Genomic DNA, 17,088 nt, shown 5'->3' on the forward strand with positions numbered 1-17,088 from the left:
TCAAATATGATATTATAGCTTATGCATAGAGTTCACCTAAACTACTGGGCGAGATTAAGAAAAATTGGGTCATCAAAAGGTCTTCAAATGGTATTGATTTAAGAAATATATTTTATATATAATCAATGTACACTGGTAATACAAATAATTCTCACACTATCATTTTTTAATTTAACCTTTTATAACATGTCATTACTTTATATTTGGGTGACTAATAACTATAGTCATTTATCGCTGTGGATTAATCTGGTCGTGTAAAAAACTTACATACGTTTGGTGCACAAACGCTAAACTTAGAGGTACTATCAATGATTGATAAGATGATTCACAAAATGGTGCATTCAGAATTTTATAGGGAAATTATTAATTGTCAAATTTCTGGTCAGGTATGTGCTAGGGGAAAATTCATAAATAACCACTTTTCAGCACCTATAATTGAAAAGTAGCCATTATTCTGGAGTTTTACTTGTTGAATTTGAAATTTCAGTACAATGACTATTTTTCAACGATAAGGCCGACAAGTGATCATTGGATGTTATTTCTAGCCATGCAAGTCGTAGCGAGCCCAGAGCTCGTCGAGAGGGCAAGAGTTGCCAGAATCCAGCCTGAGCCAAGGTTTTCCACCTCCACTCCAATGCAACAAACTAACAGGACCAGCATGTATATTTCTGCAACTTCCACTCAAATTATCCCCTCCAAGTCCATGCTGGTTCCATCTTTGGTCAATTGGTACTATCTTCCCTGCAAATACCAATAAAAATGGGGGCAATGAACCAAGCTCATATATCCTATGCACTCTCTGAATCTTCATCCATCTTTCTAGTTTCCTTGTGTATCTGTACTTCCTCCATTTAGTTAAATCAATCACCATTACACCTGAAAATGTCAACCGTTCGGTTATCATTAGTCCTACCAATTTTTATTTCGTGTTTTTAGACAATCAGGTTAGTTGTCCCTCAACAACATGTAACAGTAAGCTTTATAACACATTAACATATTACACTGTTAGTATAAATAAGTTAAATCCATCATTTACCGTTGCATGATTTAGTCGTTGACTCTTCCATAAAAGGCTCCTTATTCCCTAAGCATAAAGAAGTAACCAAACAAGAAAGAAAAAGACATTCCTAGTTGTATTTTAGGTATAGTAAGGACTTTCTTGATGAATGGTTGTTGAAACAGGGTAAATTAGGTGTAAATTTGGACTACATGTACATCTGTAGCTTTATTTTAGTACCAGACAGGTATATCTAATTTTTATTAAGTGCACTTTGACATTGCATTTTAACAAAGTATTTGATTCTTGCATATTGGTTGAACCATTCTTTAGAAAGAATATCCAATGTGATCATAAACAATTACATAAAACAGGAGAAGAAATATCATCATCATACCTGTGTTGAAGTAACAAGGTCTCTGGCCATGGAACGCGCGAGAAAACTTCTTGTGAGACCAAAATTTAGGGGTAAAATAGTTGGTGAAATTAGCATGGCAGTACTCGGGTGATCCCAAAGTTGTTGATCCAAGACTTATTCTCCACAAATTGGAAATGTCATCAACTACAATGATATCAGAATCCAAGTATATGACCCTTTCAACACAGGGCTCTAAGAGGTCAGCCAAGTAATTCCTTGCATAATTCAATGGATGTTCAAGAGCTTGCCTTATGCTAGAAGAAATCTTGTTCTGCACAATCCCCGGACTGAAATAGTAAATCTTGAAAGCCAAAAAGGGGAATATTTTTTCCAAGTGGGGTTCAAGATTTGTATCAGATGAAATGAAATGGAAGAAAAGATTTTCAGGGCAGTGACAATGCTGATGGATTGAATGAATTGCAGCGACCGATCCACGAAGGAATTTAATGTCAAGGGTCATTGAAATATGGACTAGAGAAGGATTGCAAATTTTTGTGCTAATGGAACTTGTGGGAATTATTGAACATTTTGGAGAGTTCTTGAAATTTGGTGATTGTTTATAGTTGAACAGAGGATCAGGATTTGAATCGGATGATTTTATTGCTTCTGCTGGAGGATAGGATGGTAGAAAAGGATAGGCCAAAATGATCACAATTGAAATGGTGATCATAAAGCTTGAAATTTCAATAAACCAAGTCATTTTTTCTTCTATACACTTGAACATCAAATTGGACTGATCCTTTCTACTAATTTTCCCTTTGCCACCACCAGAAATCTCTTCTTCACATCTCTTCTCTTCTTCTTCTTGAGTGAATATTTAGTTTCTTTTCAGATTTAGAAAGAACAAGCTGATTGGATTTGGAGGGTAGTTTAATAGGAACATGAAGCGTATGGACTCTGTCATCATGAATAACTTCTACCCCAGTAATCATGTGGAAAAGAAATTAAAAGTTTCACTTCTTATTTAGAGGTAGGACCCACCCTCCCCACTACCCTTGTAGTTGTAGGCCAATTCAAATATTTGAGACTTTGGGTTTTGTTTCCACAAAATACTACATTTTATATTCTACTTTGTCGAAAACAAAAATTTATTTTTTAAACTAAACAGTTCTTATATCAGATTTAAGAAAGGGTAATGGATCGTTATTTTACGTCAATTCAGAACTGAAAGTCGATAGAGGCTAGGAGTGGGAGCTATACTTTAGCCTGGTGGAATTGTCATGTCTTTCTTAAGAGCTAAGAATGCGATTATATTCTACAGAATATGCATAATTAATTCCACTAGGAATCCTACAACAATACCTTTACTAAGCTATCAAGTTTCAACTACTTCTAACAAATAATTTTTTCTTCGCACTTTAATTTTACTCTTACTTCTCAATTTGTCATTCTTAATAATTGAAATGCTATCTACTTCCAAAGTTTAGGTTAATATACCAGACAATCCCTAAACCATAAAGCTATAAAGTCAAATTAATGCGGTTGTTAGTTATCTAAACCCTCCACTGGAATTGGTTTTAAGAATTGATAAAGAGAAAAACTCACCCTTGTGACAAGAAAAAGAGGGCGTGGGATGGCGATAGCCACCTAATTATCTATGAGGGTTCACATACATAGATTGAACGCTTCAAATTAGAAACACAATAATTTGACATCCGTATTGAACAAATCCTTGCAAATTGCAATACAAAGCCTTTAGTGCTAAGATCTTTTTTTAGTGCTAGCGATTAAAACATCAAACGAAAGGAGGAAAGGAAACTATAAAGTTTAACCACGTCCTTCAGTCAACCCATTGAGGAAAAAACATGGGAAAATTTTAGAATCTTTTCATCATCTTTACAAGAAAACCAAAGTTTAGCAGAATCTCAATGTATGATCCAATTTTAGGCGGCAAACAGACAACAAAGTGCAGAACTATAAAAAGCAGCTCTAATCATCAGCAACATCATACATACATACAATTTCACTTTCTTCCTATCTTTTTCCAATACCAAAATGAAGCCCTTTGTTTAAAAGGTTCTGACCAATTATAGTTTGTTAAACTAAAGTAGAGATCCAAATAGTCGAACCAAAACCAACGACAGGTTTGCACATTGTTGTCGACTATTTTACATTTTTACTAAATGAGTCTTTGATTTTTTTATCTTGCAGCGTTGGATTCTTTAAACATTCACTTGTGAGGAGGAAAATCAAGATGACAGAAACAAATGCTCTTTTGTAAAACCAAATGTATATTAAGCAATAGTTTTAGTACTGTATTAATAAACACAGTGCAATCTAAAACAGCATTCGGAATGACTACTCTGTGAGTAGATAGTTTCTTTGACATCAGTTTGCCTCTTCATTGAATGTTTGCCTGGACCGCCCTAGATAAATTTGAATTCACAATCTAAACCAAGATGTAATATTAAAAAGAACTAAAACATTACACCATTAATCTAATTCACAATCTCAGATGTATGATGTAACTTAAAATTAACCCTTTCTAGTTTAAAAGAAACTTTAGGACTTAAATACTCCGCTAAGAAAATAACCTTTTCTCTCTTACAACTAATGAACTAGTACAAAATAAAACAACAGCAGTCGAATTACTCATATTAAACTAACGCACAATGTCTTGACTCTTGAACAACAAAAAGAGTAATTTGAATGTATTAATTTCCACCAACCTGTTATTTTCCTTGCCTACCCTTCCTCAACTTGCCACCCATTCCCAAAGAGAAAAAGAGAGTACCAATCACACAATTAGCCCATTGAAGAAAAACATAGAATTGGCAACATTTAAGGATATTCACCAACTTTACAAGAAAACCACTTTAACATTTGCAGAATATCAATCAATGATTCAAATTTTAGACACCAAAAACACAACAATATGCAAAACCAAAAAAAGTCACATCCAATCATCAGCACCATCATATATACACTTTCACTTTCTTCCATCCAAAATCAAGCCATTTCTCTATAAGGCTTTCTTCTTTTTTGCTGTTAGCACACTAAGAATATTTTTTTAATAACCCTAAAAAGCTTCTACTAAAAGCTAAAAACAAGGGTTTTTTTTTTGTCTACTTTAATAAGCAAAAAAGAGGTTAGGGTTTTGTTTAGTACTGACTATTTGTGCTTTGTTTAGGCAAAAACAGAGCCACAAGACAGAGCCATCAAAACAAAAGCAGCTCTTTCAACTTCATCAATTTTCCTTTGATTTCTTGGCTTCTTCATTGAAGATCTTTGTCTTTGTAATATCACCACTTCTTTTCCTAACATCATCAATTTCACCCTCAATACTTTGCTTATTTTCCCATCTTTTGAATTTCCAATTTTATCCTCATTGCTGTTAGAAGTGAGTTTTTCTTTTTTCTTCTCTGGACCTTTGCTTGGGGTTCTCTTTTTCTTCCTGTATTTGATCCCACAAGCATTGCAAAGTGACTACAACAAAGTAATTAACAACACGAATTAGCAGCTGATCGCGTGATTTGGATCAAACCCCAGATTAGAAACCTTTGATTAAGACAAAAATGAGTGAAATTAAATTACCTTAGGTCCACAAGGACCAGATCTCCACAAGGGTGTCTTTGTAGTTTTGCAATCAGAGCAACATTTTGGATTCCCTGTTGTCTCATTACCCGAAGCATCATCCTGTATCAGAGAAAAAAGAACCAGACAGCCAAAGTGATTTAAGGATTCATTCATTCGAACAAGTAAATTTATACAAATTGAAAAAAAAGAAAAATGAAAAACTGCAATGCTGGAAAAAATGATTATGAATTGGGTCTTAGTTTTACCTTTTGTGTTGGATCCATGAACTCAACCTTGTCAAAAACAGAGAAACTGGAAGAAATCGCTAGTGAATTTTTCGTGTTAAAACGAAAAGCATAGAACCCTAAGCAATGTAAAGTGATTGGACCAACAGAGAAGGTAGTTATTAAAGTGAAGAAATTAAAGAAAAATTTGAGGAAAAGATTTGATAATGCGAAGGTGGATTTGCAGGGATGAGAGTGAGGAGTAGTACATGAGGTGGCTGATGTAATGTAATGATGGGAAATATAAAGGACAGACTGGAAAACAAATGTGGACTCAACCCTAATTTTTCGATGTGAATTGACAGGAATGGCCTTGATTTTTTGTTTTGACGGCACAGAAGACTGCCAAATTAATGTTAAATGTACACCACGTGTCCACTGCATGCACCAAAGTGTTCTGGAAATAAGATAAATATCCTATTTCGTTTTATGTGTCTTGATTAAATTGAATATATTAGGGGTCGTTTAGTAGCTTATTAAGAAGCCACTTAGTGGTAGATAGTTAAATTATCCCGAGATTGTAATTTCGGGACTAATTTAGCCCAAGAGTTGGGATTATTTTTATTCTATTTTTTGAATGGGATAAAATAATCTCAGTATAAGTGGGATAAGATGGGATATCTCATCTTTTATCCCAGGATGCATTTTGTGCTTTGTTTGGTACAAGGTATAAATTTATCTTTATCCCCGGATAAATTTATACCTCCTACCAAACATGGTACAAAAAATTAGTGTTGGGATATCTCAACTTATAACATGCACCAAACGACCCATTAATACTTTGTACCGTGCGAAGAAGGACCTGGAGGAATGGAGAAATTCCAATTTGAGAGACAAGACGGCTACTGCTACAGTGAATATTATGACTACTAAATGGGAATTGCCTCCGCTTTTCACAATCAAATGTAATATCGATGCCTCTTACGATATCCATACAGCTTTGACGGAGGTAGGCATGGTGTTACGTGATCACTTGGGTCAATTCATCGCTGGAAAAACAATATTCCTCGATCGTGTTGCTAGCCCTTTGTTGGCCGAGATCATAGGAGTGCGTGAGGCTCTTACTTGGTTGAAGGAGCTATTCAGTACAACGAGGCTTATTGTGGAAACTGATAATCTACTCGTGAGGCAAGCTCTAGAAGGAATTGGTGAACTACTCTTATTTTGATGCTTTAGTTTTTTATTGTAAAACTCTTCTCAAAGAGTTACCATTTTTCTCTTTGTCGTCTGTTAAGAAATCAGCGAATCAGGTTGCTCATTGTCTTGCTAGAGCATCTGCTTCTATGTCTGGTTCGATGGAGTGGAATACTTTCCCTCCGTCTCTCATTACCGATGTACTTGCGTTTGATTTGAATAATACATAATGAAAACACGTTTTCAAAAAAAAAAAAAAAAAAAAAAACACTTATGTATGTATTATTTTCTACATAATTAATACAATATTTGGTAGCTAGTTAGGAAGTAAGTTATTCATGTATAAAATTAGTACGGCGTTTGGTTTACGATTTAGAAACCTGCATAACTAATACATGTATAAGTTATGAGGAAAACTATATATTATTTTATGTGGGGTAAAAGATGAAATTACTAATACATGAATAATAATTGAAGTGACAATATTACCCACTGTTTTAAAAGGTAGTTTCAGGACTTATCCCGGGCTCCCCTTGGGGCTGGGCAATGGCAAAACGCTCCAGGGCTCACGTGCGGGGCTTAGCTCCTGTGAGGCTTGCGCCCTAAAAGTCCAACTGTACCTCCTAAATACGCCTAACGCCTAATGCCCAACGCTTAGGGCTTGCCTAATAGTTCTTACACAAATTATATGTTAAACTCCTTGATTAAAATCGATGACCCTCATAATTCTTTAACAAATGAATGATACTTAATAGTTTTCATCTACAAAAATAAGAGGTTTAACTAACATAACAAATTGTAGTATTGCATATTTAATATTTGAGAACATCGTGAGGGTAAATATCACTTAATATTTCTTTTAAAAATACATAGCTAAATGGTATATTTTCACTTGTCATTGGTCTTTTGTTTTATGTATCAAAATTATCATATTTTATTATTTCGCTATTTGAAAGTAATTTTATTTTTATTTATGAATGAATTACGTTTTAATTATAATACTGATAAATTTTATTGATTATTTGCTTAGGGAGATAAAATGAATAGTATGATAGTAATATTGTTTTAAGAAATTTTGATTTTTTCATTGTTTGAAAGTTAAGATGTTAGAGTTGATTTGCATTTCATAAGAGCTTTTATTTCATTGTATTGTTTGTACTTGTAAAAATATGTTATATATATATAAGTTGTAAGTGGCATATAATGAACTGCTTTGATTAATTTTTGTGAGAATCAAGCGCGCACGCATATATATATATATATAAGTGCCTTGCTGGTACTGACACAGCATACCCAAGTTGTACCAAAAGCTTTACAAATTGTACACGCAATAAATGTTTATACCATAAGTTATATAACTTGTACACTTTATTCAACTATTTTTTAATCCCACGTGGACATATGTCATAGTACTTAATATTTATTCTCTTCTCATGTATAGACATATGCACTTCAATTTTAATTCTTCGACACATTTATTTCCTCTGTGCAATTTTACTTGTTCACTTTTGACTTTTGACGTTCTTGCTGAATATTTATTCTCTTCTCATGTATAGATGTATGCAGTTCAATTTTAATTTTCCTACATAAATTTATTTCCTCCGTGCACTTTTTGTTTTTGGTAACTAACTTGTTTATTAATCACCAAGTGTGTCAATTACAGCTCCATAGCATAGCCAAACACAGCTATCTATCTGGTTTACTACTATCTACCTACAAAACACATATAAAAGCCTAATGCTAGGTTTATTACTCCCTCAGAATATGTAGCTCTGCATAAGAGATTGTAAGCCTGGAGTAGCTTGCACATTGCATATGTAGGCTATTTCGCGGGCAACTTTCTCCACTTCACGGCTTCGCTGTTCAAAAATCCTCGCATTCCTTTCGTTCCATATTGAGTTCGTCACTTCAGCACACACCATACGAAATAAGCTAGCTTGCTGTGACTTACCTTTCCCTCGGTTGATCAACCATTCCAGGTGCTGCAGCCATGTTTGCGCACTGGTCAGTGGTTGGTTTAACCACGTCAGTACTCTGTTCCAGAGTTGCTGCGCATATGTACACTTGACGAACATGCGTTCCCTGTCTTCATTATACGTTTTACACAGCACACACACTGGATCAAAGCTCAGTCCCCAGCTGAGTAGTCTATCAATTGTCAACAATTTTCCATGAAGACATAGCCACAAGATAAACACATATTTGGGTCGGGCATCATTATGGAACATTAAGCATTTCCAATTCACTCTCTCATGGTTGTTCAGTAGCTGTAGATAGATGTTTCTGATCGCGCTTTTGGCAGGCAGCGTCCCAGTGGTCACTTGCTCGAGTTTTTCCCAAGTGTCAATAATTTTTCGGACCATCCAACTTGCTTGGCGAGGTATTTTAAGAGTGGCCAACTGCTGATCTATGATGTAGAATGTATGAATCCATTTTATCCAGAGTCGATCTTGCTTCCTCGCTAGGTCCCAACAAAGTTTAGCTATAGCCGCTTGGTTCCACACCTGAAGGTTTATGAGATTGAGACCCCCCGAAGCCTTAGGACAACAGACTCTATCCCATGCAACAAGTGCTTTTTTTGTGATTGTATTGACCCCGGACCAAACATAGCTTCTACAATATGCTTCAATGGCTTTGATCACCTTAGCAGGCAAGATGAAGAGTTGTGCCCAATATGATTGTATGCCAAATAATACACTTTGTACTAGTTGAACCCGCCCTGCATATGATAGTTTCTTAGCAGTCCAAGAAGATACTCTTTTTACAATTTTCTCAATCAGTGGCTGCCATTAAATTAGAGTAAGCTTCTTTGTAGTTAGCGGTATACCAAGATACTTGAAGGGTAAGTCTCCACACGAATACCCCAGGTGTTGTAGGATTCTATCCCGCTCATTTTGTTCAACCCCACCGAAATAAACAGAACTCTTGTTCAAATTTGCTTGTAGTCCTGATGCCCGAGAGAACAACAAAAAAGACTTATGCAGTGTAGTCACAGAGGCTAGGTCCCCTTTGGAGAAAAGCAATAAATCATTCGCAAAGCTGAGATGAGTTATCCCTAATTTTGAGCATCGTGGATGGTATTTAAAGGACCTGTCTGTCCGCAAATTGTTCAGGCTTCTACTTAAATATTCCATGACAATGGCGAATAAGAAGGGGGAGATCGGATCGCCTTGTCGCAACCCCTTTGCTGCATCAAATGGTTTCTTTGGAGACCCAATTACCAGGATAGTATAGTTGACAGTAGTAACACATTGCATTAGCCAGCCCTTGAATTTTGCAGGGAATCCCAACTCCTCCAAAATCTGTTCTAGGTATGCCCACTCAACTGAATCATACGCTTTTTGTAAATCGATCTTGATCATGCATCTAGCAGAAATATGTTTCCTAGAGTAGGCTTTCACTAATTCGTGGGCCAGTAGGATGTTATCAGAAATCCTCCTACCTGGTATAAAACCCGACTGAGCCTCACAAATTAGGAAAGGCATAATCTTTTGCATTCTTGATGTCAATATCTTAGCTATGATTTTGTACAAAATGGTACAGCATGCAATAGGCCGAAAGTCCTTGACCGTCTCAGGGCTCGGGATTTTAGGCACCAACGTGATAGTAGTACAGTTTATGGCTTTGTACATTAACCCAGAGTTAAAGAAATCCTTGACTGCTGCACATATATCCTCTTTGATAATAACCCATGCTTTCTTGAAAAAATAGGCCGAATACCCATCTATGCCCGGGGATTTCTCATCATCAATAGATTTAAGCCCCTCCCAAATTTCCTGATCTTGGATTTCTGCGCATAACTCCAGCTGTTGTTGTCTTTTTAGGACCGGTCCCAGCCTCATAATTCGTTTATCTACAGCTGGGAGGCATGCCTGAGTCGACCCCATCAAGCTTCTATAAAAATTAGTGATTTCCACTTCAATGTCTTTAGGCTCACGAATTCTCTGGCCATTTAAGGAGCGAATATCGCTGATCAATTTCCTCTGGCATCGCTCTTTCATCACAGCTCAAAAATATTTGGTGTTACAATCTCCAAGTTTAATCCAAGAGGCCCTAGATTTCTGCTTCAGAATGTTTTCCTCGATCAAGGACCATTTTTCTAGATTAAGCAGAAGTTGTTTTTCCTTTGCTATCAACTCATCAGTGCATTGAGAACCCAACTGTGCCTGGACATTCTTTAAGGTCAGTCGAGCCTTATCGATGTTATGTCGGACTCCCTTGAACTCTTTGACATTAAGGTCTTTAAGTCGCGGTTTGAGTGTTTTAAGTTTCTGCCAGATTTTCTTCATACCTGTTTGTCCCACCGGATGCATCCATACCTCCTGTAGTATGCGAGGGAACTGGTCATGTTCAGCCCAAATATTAAAGAATCTAAAGGGAGTTTTGCCACTTTGAGGGGCTTTGTATAACTGTAGAAGCATTCGGGAATGATCCGGAATATGTGGCATGTCATACTCCGACTGGACATGTCCCCATTGCATCAGCCAATTCGCATTTCCAAAAGCTCGGTCAATCCTGCTCCAGACTCTGTCCGCGCCAGTTTGCTTGTTTGACCAAGTATAGAACTCACCCTTCCATGTTAAGTCATTCATATGTAGATCCTGGACACAGTCCGAGAAGTCCTGTGTTTCGGCAGAAGTAACAGGGTTGCCCATAAGTCTATCAAGGGGAGATAATACTGCATTAAAGTCGCTCCACATCAACCATGGTTTTGTAACCCCTTGGCCTACTCGAATCAGATTTTGCCATAGCACTTTCCTTTGCTCTATACTGTTGTACCCGTAGATCACAGTGACATACGCGTCAAACCCATCGAGTCTACCTTTCACATGCGCATGAATATATTGAGCCCCTTCTTCTATCAACTTCACCTCGTAACTTTTTTGGTCCCAAAGCATCCAAACTCTACCATTATCGGCATGACTATAGTTGTGTAGGCTGCCCCATCTAGGAACCACATTATTTAAGACACTTGCTACTCTATGTCTTTTAACACGAGTTTCTACTAGGCACACAAATTTGAGCTTCTTACTAGTGATATAGTATTTCAGCTCCTTTTGTTTGTACCTTTTATTTATCCCTCTAACATTCCAACAAAGCCAAGTCATATTGAATTTTCAATTGGCCTTGCATTATCAGGAGGCCGTGCATGAGTCTCATTGTTTCCATTAGTCAACACAGAGAAAGAATTCCTGATCGGAGTAGGTGCCTTATTAAGGGCAGGAAAATGTTCCAAGCTCAGCTCAGGAACAGGCTCAGCCCCTGCCTTGTTGCTGGTCAGTGGGCTTGGTCGCTGGTTCTGCTGTTGAGGGGGAGTTTTAGTTGTCTCAAGGTTAGCTGGTTCCGGTTGTTACGTTCGTTGTGCTGGCTGGTTGCCTGCTAGTGTAATCACATCCTGATCAACTCCCGCAATGCGCCGCTCCTGAATAGGCCCTTTGTATTGCCATTCTTGAGTGACAACCTTATTTTGCCTCCTCCTTCTAGCTCGTTGCATGTTTGGTCTTTGCTGTTGTACATTCATCTTCGCTGACTGCTCGACACATCTGTGACCTACAACCAGGCATTGTTCACAAAACTCTATCTTCCAGTCGTATTCAACAGCTTGGGTGTGTTTGGTCCCATCGCAATCCATTATGACTACAGCTTCAGGGAGTGGTTTAGTCACATTGACTTCTATTAGGATTCTAGCATACGAGATCCTAGTCTGCTTACAAGTGCATTCATCAGCATAAATGGGTGTCCCGACAAGACTAGCAATCCGACTGAGCGAAGCATCTCCCCAGTAGTTCATAGGCAGCTTAGGGAACAATACCCACAGTAGTATCTCTGATGGAAATTCGACATTAAAATCAAAATTTGGTGTCCATTGCTTCAATATGATGGGTCGATTGTTAATAGAGTATGGGCCATCATAATACACCTTCTGCGTATCCTCGACTGTTTGAAATTTAATAACATAATAACCTTCGGTATGAAGGTAGACATCAGGTTCCAGGATATCCTTCCAATTTGTCGCAATATATCTGCACATCGCATTGTAGCCCGGAGTTTCGCCCAAGAAATATGCAATCACAACACACTTCCATTTCTGGGTTTCTGGCTCAACTTCTTCGTTTGTTAATTGAGCCACCACCTGGCCCTCAATTACTTGTGGGGGGATATAGTTAAGTTCCCGCCCCACTGTTGCTGCTCTGTTATTTCGAAACATGTTTCCCCATTTAGCCCCCAGTCGTGTTTCATTCCCCGTCACAGGTGCAGGATGTACAACACACCACTTTTCTACACCCGACGAGCTGCTAGCGGCCATTGTTACATCAGCAACTGCAGCGGTGAGCACTACTGGGTCATTTGCCTTCATTGCTCGTGTACCTTCATTACTCATGTTCCCCTCATTTGTGTTAGGGGAAGTGAGATCTAGCCTTTTGACCACCCCAGATCCGTTCGTGTTACCCCCATAAGTTGGATTAATGGCGCCGTCGACTAGATCTAGGTTTTCCCCATCTCGATTCGCCGGATCCACTTCGATTCGAGCACCCACCGAGCTACCAAAAGTAGTAATCGGTACTTTCCTTGGCCTTCCCCGACCTCGACCTTGCTCCTGCCCCGGTAGTTGAGCTTGAGCTTGCGTTTTCCGTCTCCCTCTAGCCATGGTTTGCTCACCTGGTGCAATTTAGCCGAACGTGCGCCCAGAGCCTTTTCTAGAGAGAGAAATTTTTTAAGGTTTTTGGATTGGACAATGTTAGATACACTATTCCCGTGCACTTTTACTTGTTCACTTTTGATTTTTCACGTTCTTTAAGAATTAATAAATCTCACGTGGATATATGTCATAGTACTGAGTATTTATTCTCTTCTCATGTATACACATATGCACTTCAATTTTAATTCTTCGACATATATTTATTTCGTCCGTGCACTTTTACTTGTTCACTTTTGACTTTTCACGTTCTTACTGAATATTTATTCTCTTCTCATGTATACATACATGCACTTCAATTTTAATTCTCCGACATATATTTATTTCCTCCGTGCACTTTTACTTGTTCACATTTGACTTTTCACGTTATAGACTAACACAGCATCACCAACTTGTACCAAAAACTTTACAAACTGTACACGTAATGAAATGCTTGTACCATAAGCTATATAACTTGTACACTTTACCCAACAAGTTTTTAATCCCATGTGGACATATGTCATAGTACTTAATATTTATTCCCTTCTCATGTATAGACGTATGCACTTCAATTTTAATTCTCCGACACATTTATTTCCTCCGTGCAATTTTACTTGTTCACTTTTGACTTGTCACGTTCTTGCTGAATATTTATTCTCTTCTCATGTATAGACGTATGCAGTTCAATTTTAATTCTCCTACACAAATTTATTTCCTCCGTGCACTTTTACTGGTTCACTTTTGACTTTTCACGTTCTTTAAGAATTAATAAATCTCACGTGGATATTGTCATAGTACTGAATATTTATTCTCTTCTCATGTATACACATATGCACTTCAATTTTAATTCTTCGACATATATTTATTTCCTCCGTGCACTTTTACTTGTTCACTTTTGACTTTTCATATTCTTCCTGAATATTTATTCTCTTTTTATGTATACATGTATGCACTTCAGTTTTAATTCTCCGACACATATTTATTTTCTCCGTGCACTTTTATTTGTTCACTTTTGACTTTTCACGTTATTTAAGAATTAATAAATGAAGTACTCCCTTCATCTCATATTACTTGGCCACCTTACTACACTTGACTTTTCACGTTCTTTACGAATTAATAAAAATGAAGTACTCCCTTCGTCCCATATTACTTATATGTCTATTTTTCTATTCTATATTTTTCTTCTTCTTATCTTCTTATATATAAATGCCCAAGCTGGACGAACACAACAACAATAAGTTGTACAAAAAGCAACTGAAATTGTACTCTAAGCAAGAACTAACATGTGTACATTTCAAAAGTTGAGCATTAATTCCACCTCTTGTGTGTTTACATTTTAAGTCCCTACAGGTCCTCAGCGTCTTAATTGTCCTTTCATTTGGCATGTACTCCCTCTGTCTCAATTTAAGTGTCTATGTTTGACTAGACATGGATTTTAAAAAATAAAGATAGACTTTCAAATCTTGTGGTTCTAAATTAAAAATGTGTATAATGTAATTAAATATCCCTTGAATCTTGTGATTATAAACTTGACATGTAGGATATTTGAATTGTCAACTTACTAAATATAAAAAGAGGTGGACATAACCAAAATAAGACAAAATTTAACAGCAATTAAGAAATTAAGGGGAAAAATAAGACGAAAAGAAAAAGATATGGAGACTCGCTAAGGAGAATTTTATCCCACATGGACATATGTCATAGTACTTAATATTTATTCCCTTCTCATGTATAGATGTATGCACTTCAATTTTAATTCTCCAACACATTTATTTCCTCCGTGCACTTTTACTTGTTCACTTTTGATTTTTCACGTTCTTGCTGAATATTTATTCTCTTCTCATGTATAGACGTATGCGGTTCAATTTTAATTCTCCTACACAAATTTATTTCCTCCGTGCACTGTTACTTGTTCACTTTTGACTTTTCACGTTCTTTAAGAATTAATAAATTCCACATGGATATATGTCATATACTGAATATTTATTCTCTTCTCATGTATACACGCATACACTTCAATTTTAATTCTCCGACACATATTTATTTTCTCCGTGCACTTTTACTTGTTCACTTTTGACTTTTCACGTTCTTGCTGAATATGTATTCTCTTCTCATTATACATGTATGCACTTCAAATTTAATTTCCCGACACATATTTATTTCCTCCGTGCACTTTTACTTGTTCACTTTTGACTTTTCACGTTATTTAAAAATGAATAAATGAAGTACTCCCTCCGTCTCACAAACCATAAAGAATAACTAAATTGAGTAACCAAATTAATCGCGTTTGGCCCCGTGCATCGCACGGGCATAGTTTGCTAGTATATATGTAATTTACCTATTTAAAAATATTTATTGTAATTATATTATTTTATGAAATACTAAAAATTAAATACTCACGGGGGTTACGCCTCACCGAGGAATACATAAAACGCTCCGCCTTACACCCCCGCCTTTTAAAACACTGATATTACCCACGTCACTTCCCACTTAAATACTTTCATTTTCTAAACAAATATTTTCATTCGTAAAAAATAATAATATTTAATTTAATTGTAAATAAATATTTTAATTTTAAAAGTATATAATATTTATTAACTTTTAATTTAACAAACTAACATTCAAAGAAATAATTTATGCATGACTAAATCATGCACATATAAATAAACCCTGCATTACTAATACCTGCATAATTCTAACCAGCTACCAAACGACCTCTTAGTGTTTTGTTTTAATTTAGGTGGCTTGATTTGATGAATTAGTATAAACTAATTAAAGTATGACACACACACACACACACACAGATATATATATATATATATATATATATATATATATATTATAATATAGAATCAATATATAGAATCAAGGGCGGTTAAAATTATATTTTATGTATACATAGCAAAACCCTCTTTGGCTTCTTCGAATGTTTATTTTTTTATATTTTGAACCCCTCTTTGTGAAAATTCGGGTTCCGCCGCTGTATAGAATTAAAAAAGACATAGCAAATAATAAGAAAGGTCTGATATAAAATCTAGGAAGAAACTACTTCAACAATAATCGAAGCGCATAAAATAACAGATATTAACAAAAATCGAAAAACAAAAGACTACGAGAATAGTGTTCATACTACCTAAGACCCTCGGCTCAAATCATGATGGAAAAAATACTTTTAACTCTTTCAATCGTGATTCAGACAAATAAATTGAGAATCGAAAGAAATACGAAAATACTTTTTAATGTTGTGATTACAAAAAGATTTATGTGTCATATTAAAACAAATTAAAATAAGAAGATACATAGATTAAAATAGAAGGACTAACAAACAAAAAGAAAAAGAAGAAGAACAAAAGGTGATGAAAAGTTCTCAAACAATACAAAGATCTAGTGAGAAATCACATAATTCAGGCCTCGTGAATGTCTTTATTGTCTTGTCTAAATGGAGTAGTCAAAAGGCAATGTTCGCTTTCGACCAAGTTTAGGGAACGTACTAGCTAGCCTTTTCTTCAATTAATAATTAAAGAACACAAAAAAGCTTATCAATGCTCCTAATTAAACATGCATAGCTATTGAACGATGATCAAAATAATAATAATAATAATAATAATACTTTCTTTGCTCAATTTATATGACACATTTTTTTTTTAGTCAGTCGCAAAAAGAATGACATATTTTTTTATTTGGGCAACAATTTAACTTTAAACTTTACTGTACCTTTTACGCTTAACGAGATGATTTATACCACACAAATATCTTTGGCTTGTTTTAGACCACAAAATTCAAAAATCTTTCTTTATTTCTCAAACTTTGTGTCCGATCAAACTACATCACATTGGGACAGAGGGAGTAATAATAACGCATTCCAATCCTTTGAACTAATTTTATAGGAGCACGAAAAAAATTAATTGACCTTTTTAGTAAAAAAATTATATCCTTAATTTAATACAATATACAGGTCAAATTAATATTATTAACCTTGCTTATTGAATTAATGCATAACAAGATTGGATTATTATTTTTTAGAATAACTATGGGGAATGGCATAATTCCTAAGCAACAGTTC

At 35.9% G+C, this 17,088-nt stretch overlaps 4 protein-coding genes across 4 annotated transcripts; 1 reads left to right on the forward strand and 3 right to left on the reverse strand.

Annotated features, from left to right (window-relative positions):
- Positions 1–224: 224 nt before the first annotated feature.
- LOC132598413 (probable galacturonosyltransferase-like 7) lies at positions 225–4,073 on the reverse strand. Its single transcript, XM_060311261.1, has 2 exons — positions 1,395–4,073; positions 225–876 (listed from the first exon to the last, which is right to left on the reverse strand). Exons 1-2 carry the CDS (start codon positions 2,137–2,139, stop codon positions 542–544), a joined length of 1,080 nt encoding a protein of 359 aa, XP_060167244.1. The 5' UTR covers positions 2,140–4,073; the 3' UTR covers positions 225–541.
- A 218-nt stretch (positions 4,074–4,291) lies between these two features.
- Positions 4,292–5,444, reverse strand: LOC132598414 (GATA transcription factor 16-like). Its single transcript, XM_060311262.1, has 3 exons — positions 5,198–5,444; positions 4,950–5,051; positions 4,292–4,841 (listed from the first exon to the last, which is right to left on the reverse strand). Exons 1-3 carry the CDS (start codon positions 5,213–5,215, stop codon positions 4,542–4,544), a joined length of 420 nt encoding a protein of 139 aa, XP_060167245.1. The 5' UTR covers positions 5,216–5,444; the 3' UTR covers positions 4,292–4,541.
- Positions 5,445–6,077: 633 nt separating this feature from the next.
- Positions 6,078–6,579, forward strand: LOC132644553 (uncharacterized). Its single transcript, XM_060361141.1, has 2 exons — positions 6,078–6,363; positions 6,419–6,579. The coding sequence occupies exons 1-2, from the start codon at positions 6,078–6,080 to the stop codon at positions 6,577–6,579; spliced, it is 447 nt and encodes a 148-aa protein (XP_060217124.1).
- A 3,777-nt stretch (positions 6,580–10,356) lies between these two features.
- Positions 10,357–11,457, reverse strand: LOC132644554 (uncharacterized). Its single transcript, XM_060361142.1, has one exon. The coding sequence runs from the start codon at positions 11,455–11,457 to the stop codon at positions 10,357–10,359; it is 1,101 nt and encodes a 366-aa protein (XP_060217125.1).
- Between the last annotated feature and the right edge of the window lie 5,631 nt (positions 11,458–17,088).

Source organism: Lycium barbarum, chromosome 6 (assembly GCF_019175385.1).
Source record: "Lycium barbarum isolate Lr01 chromosome 6, ASM1917538v2, whole genome shotgun sequence".
NCBI classification, from domain to species: domain Eukaryota; kingdom Viridiplantae; phylum Streptophyta; class Magnoliopsida; order Solanales; family Solanaceae; genus Lycium; species Lycium barbarum.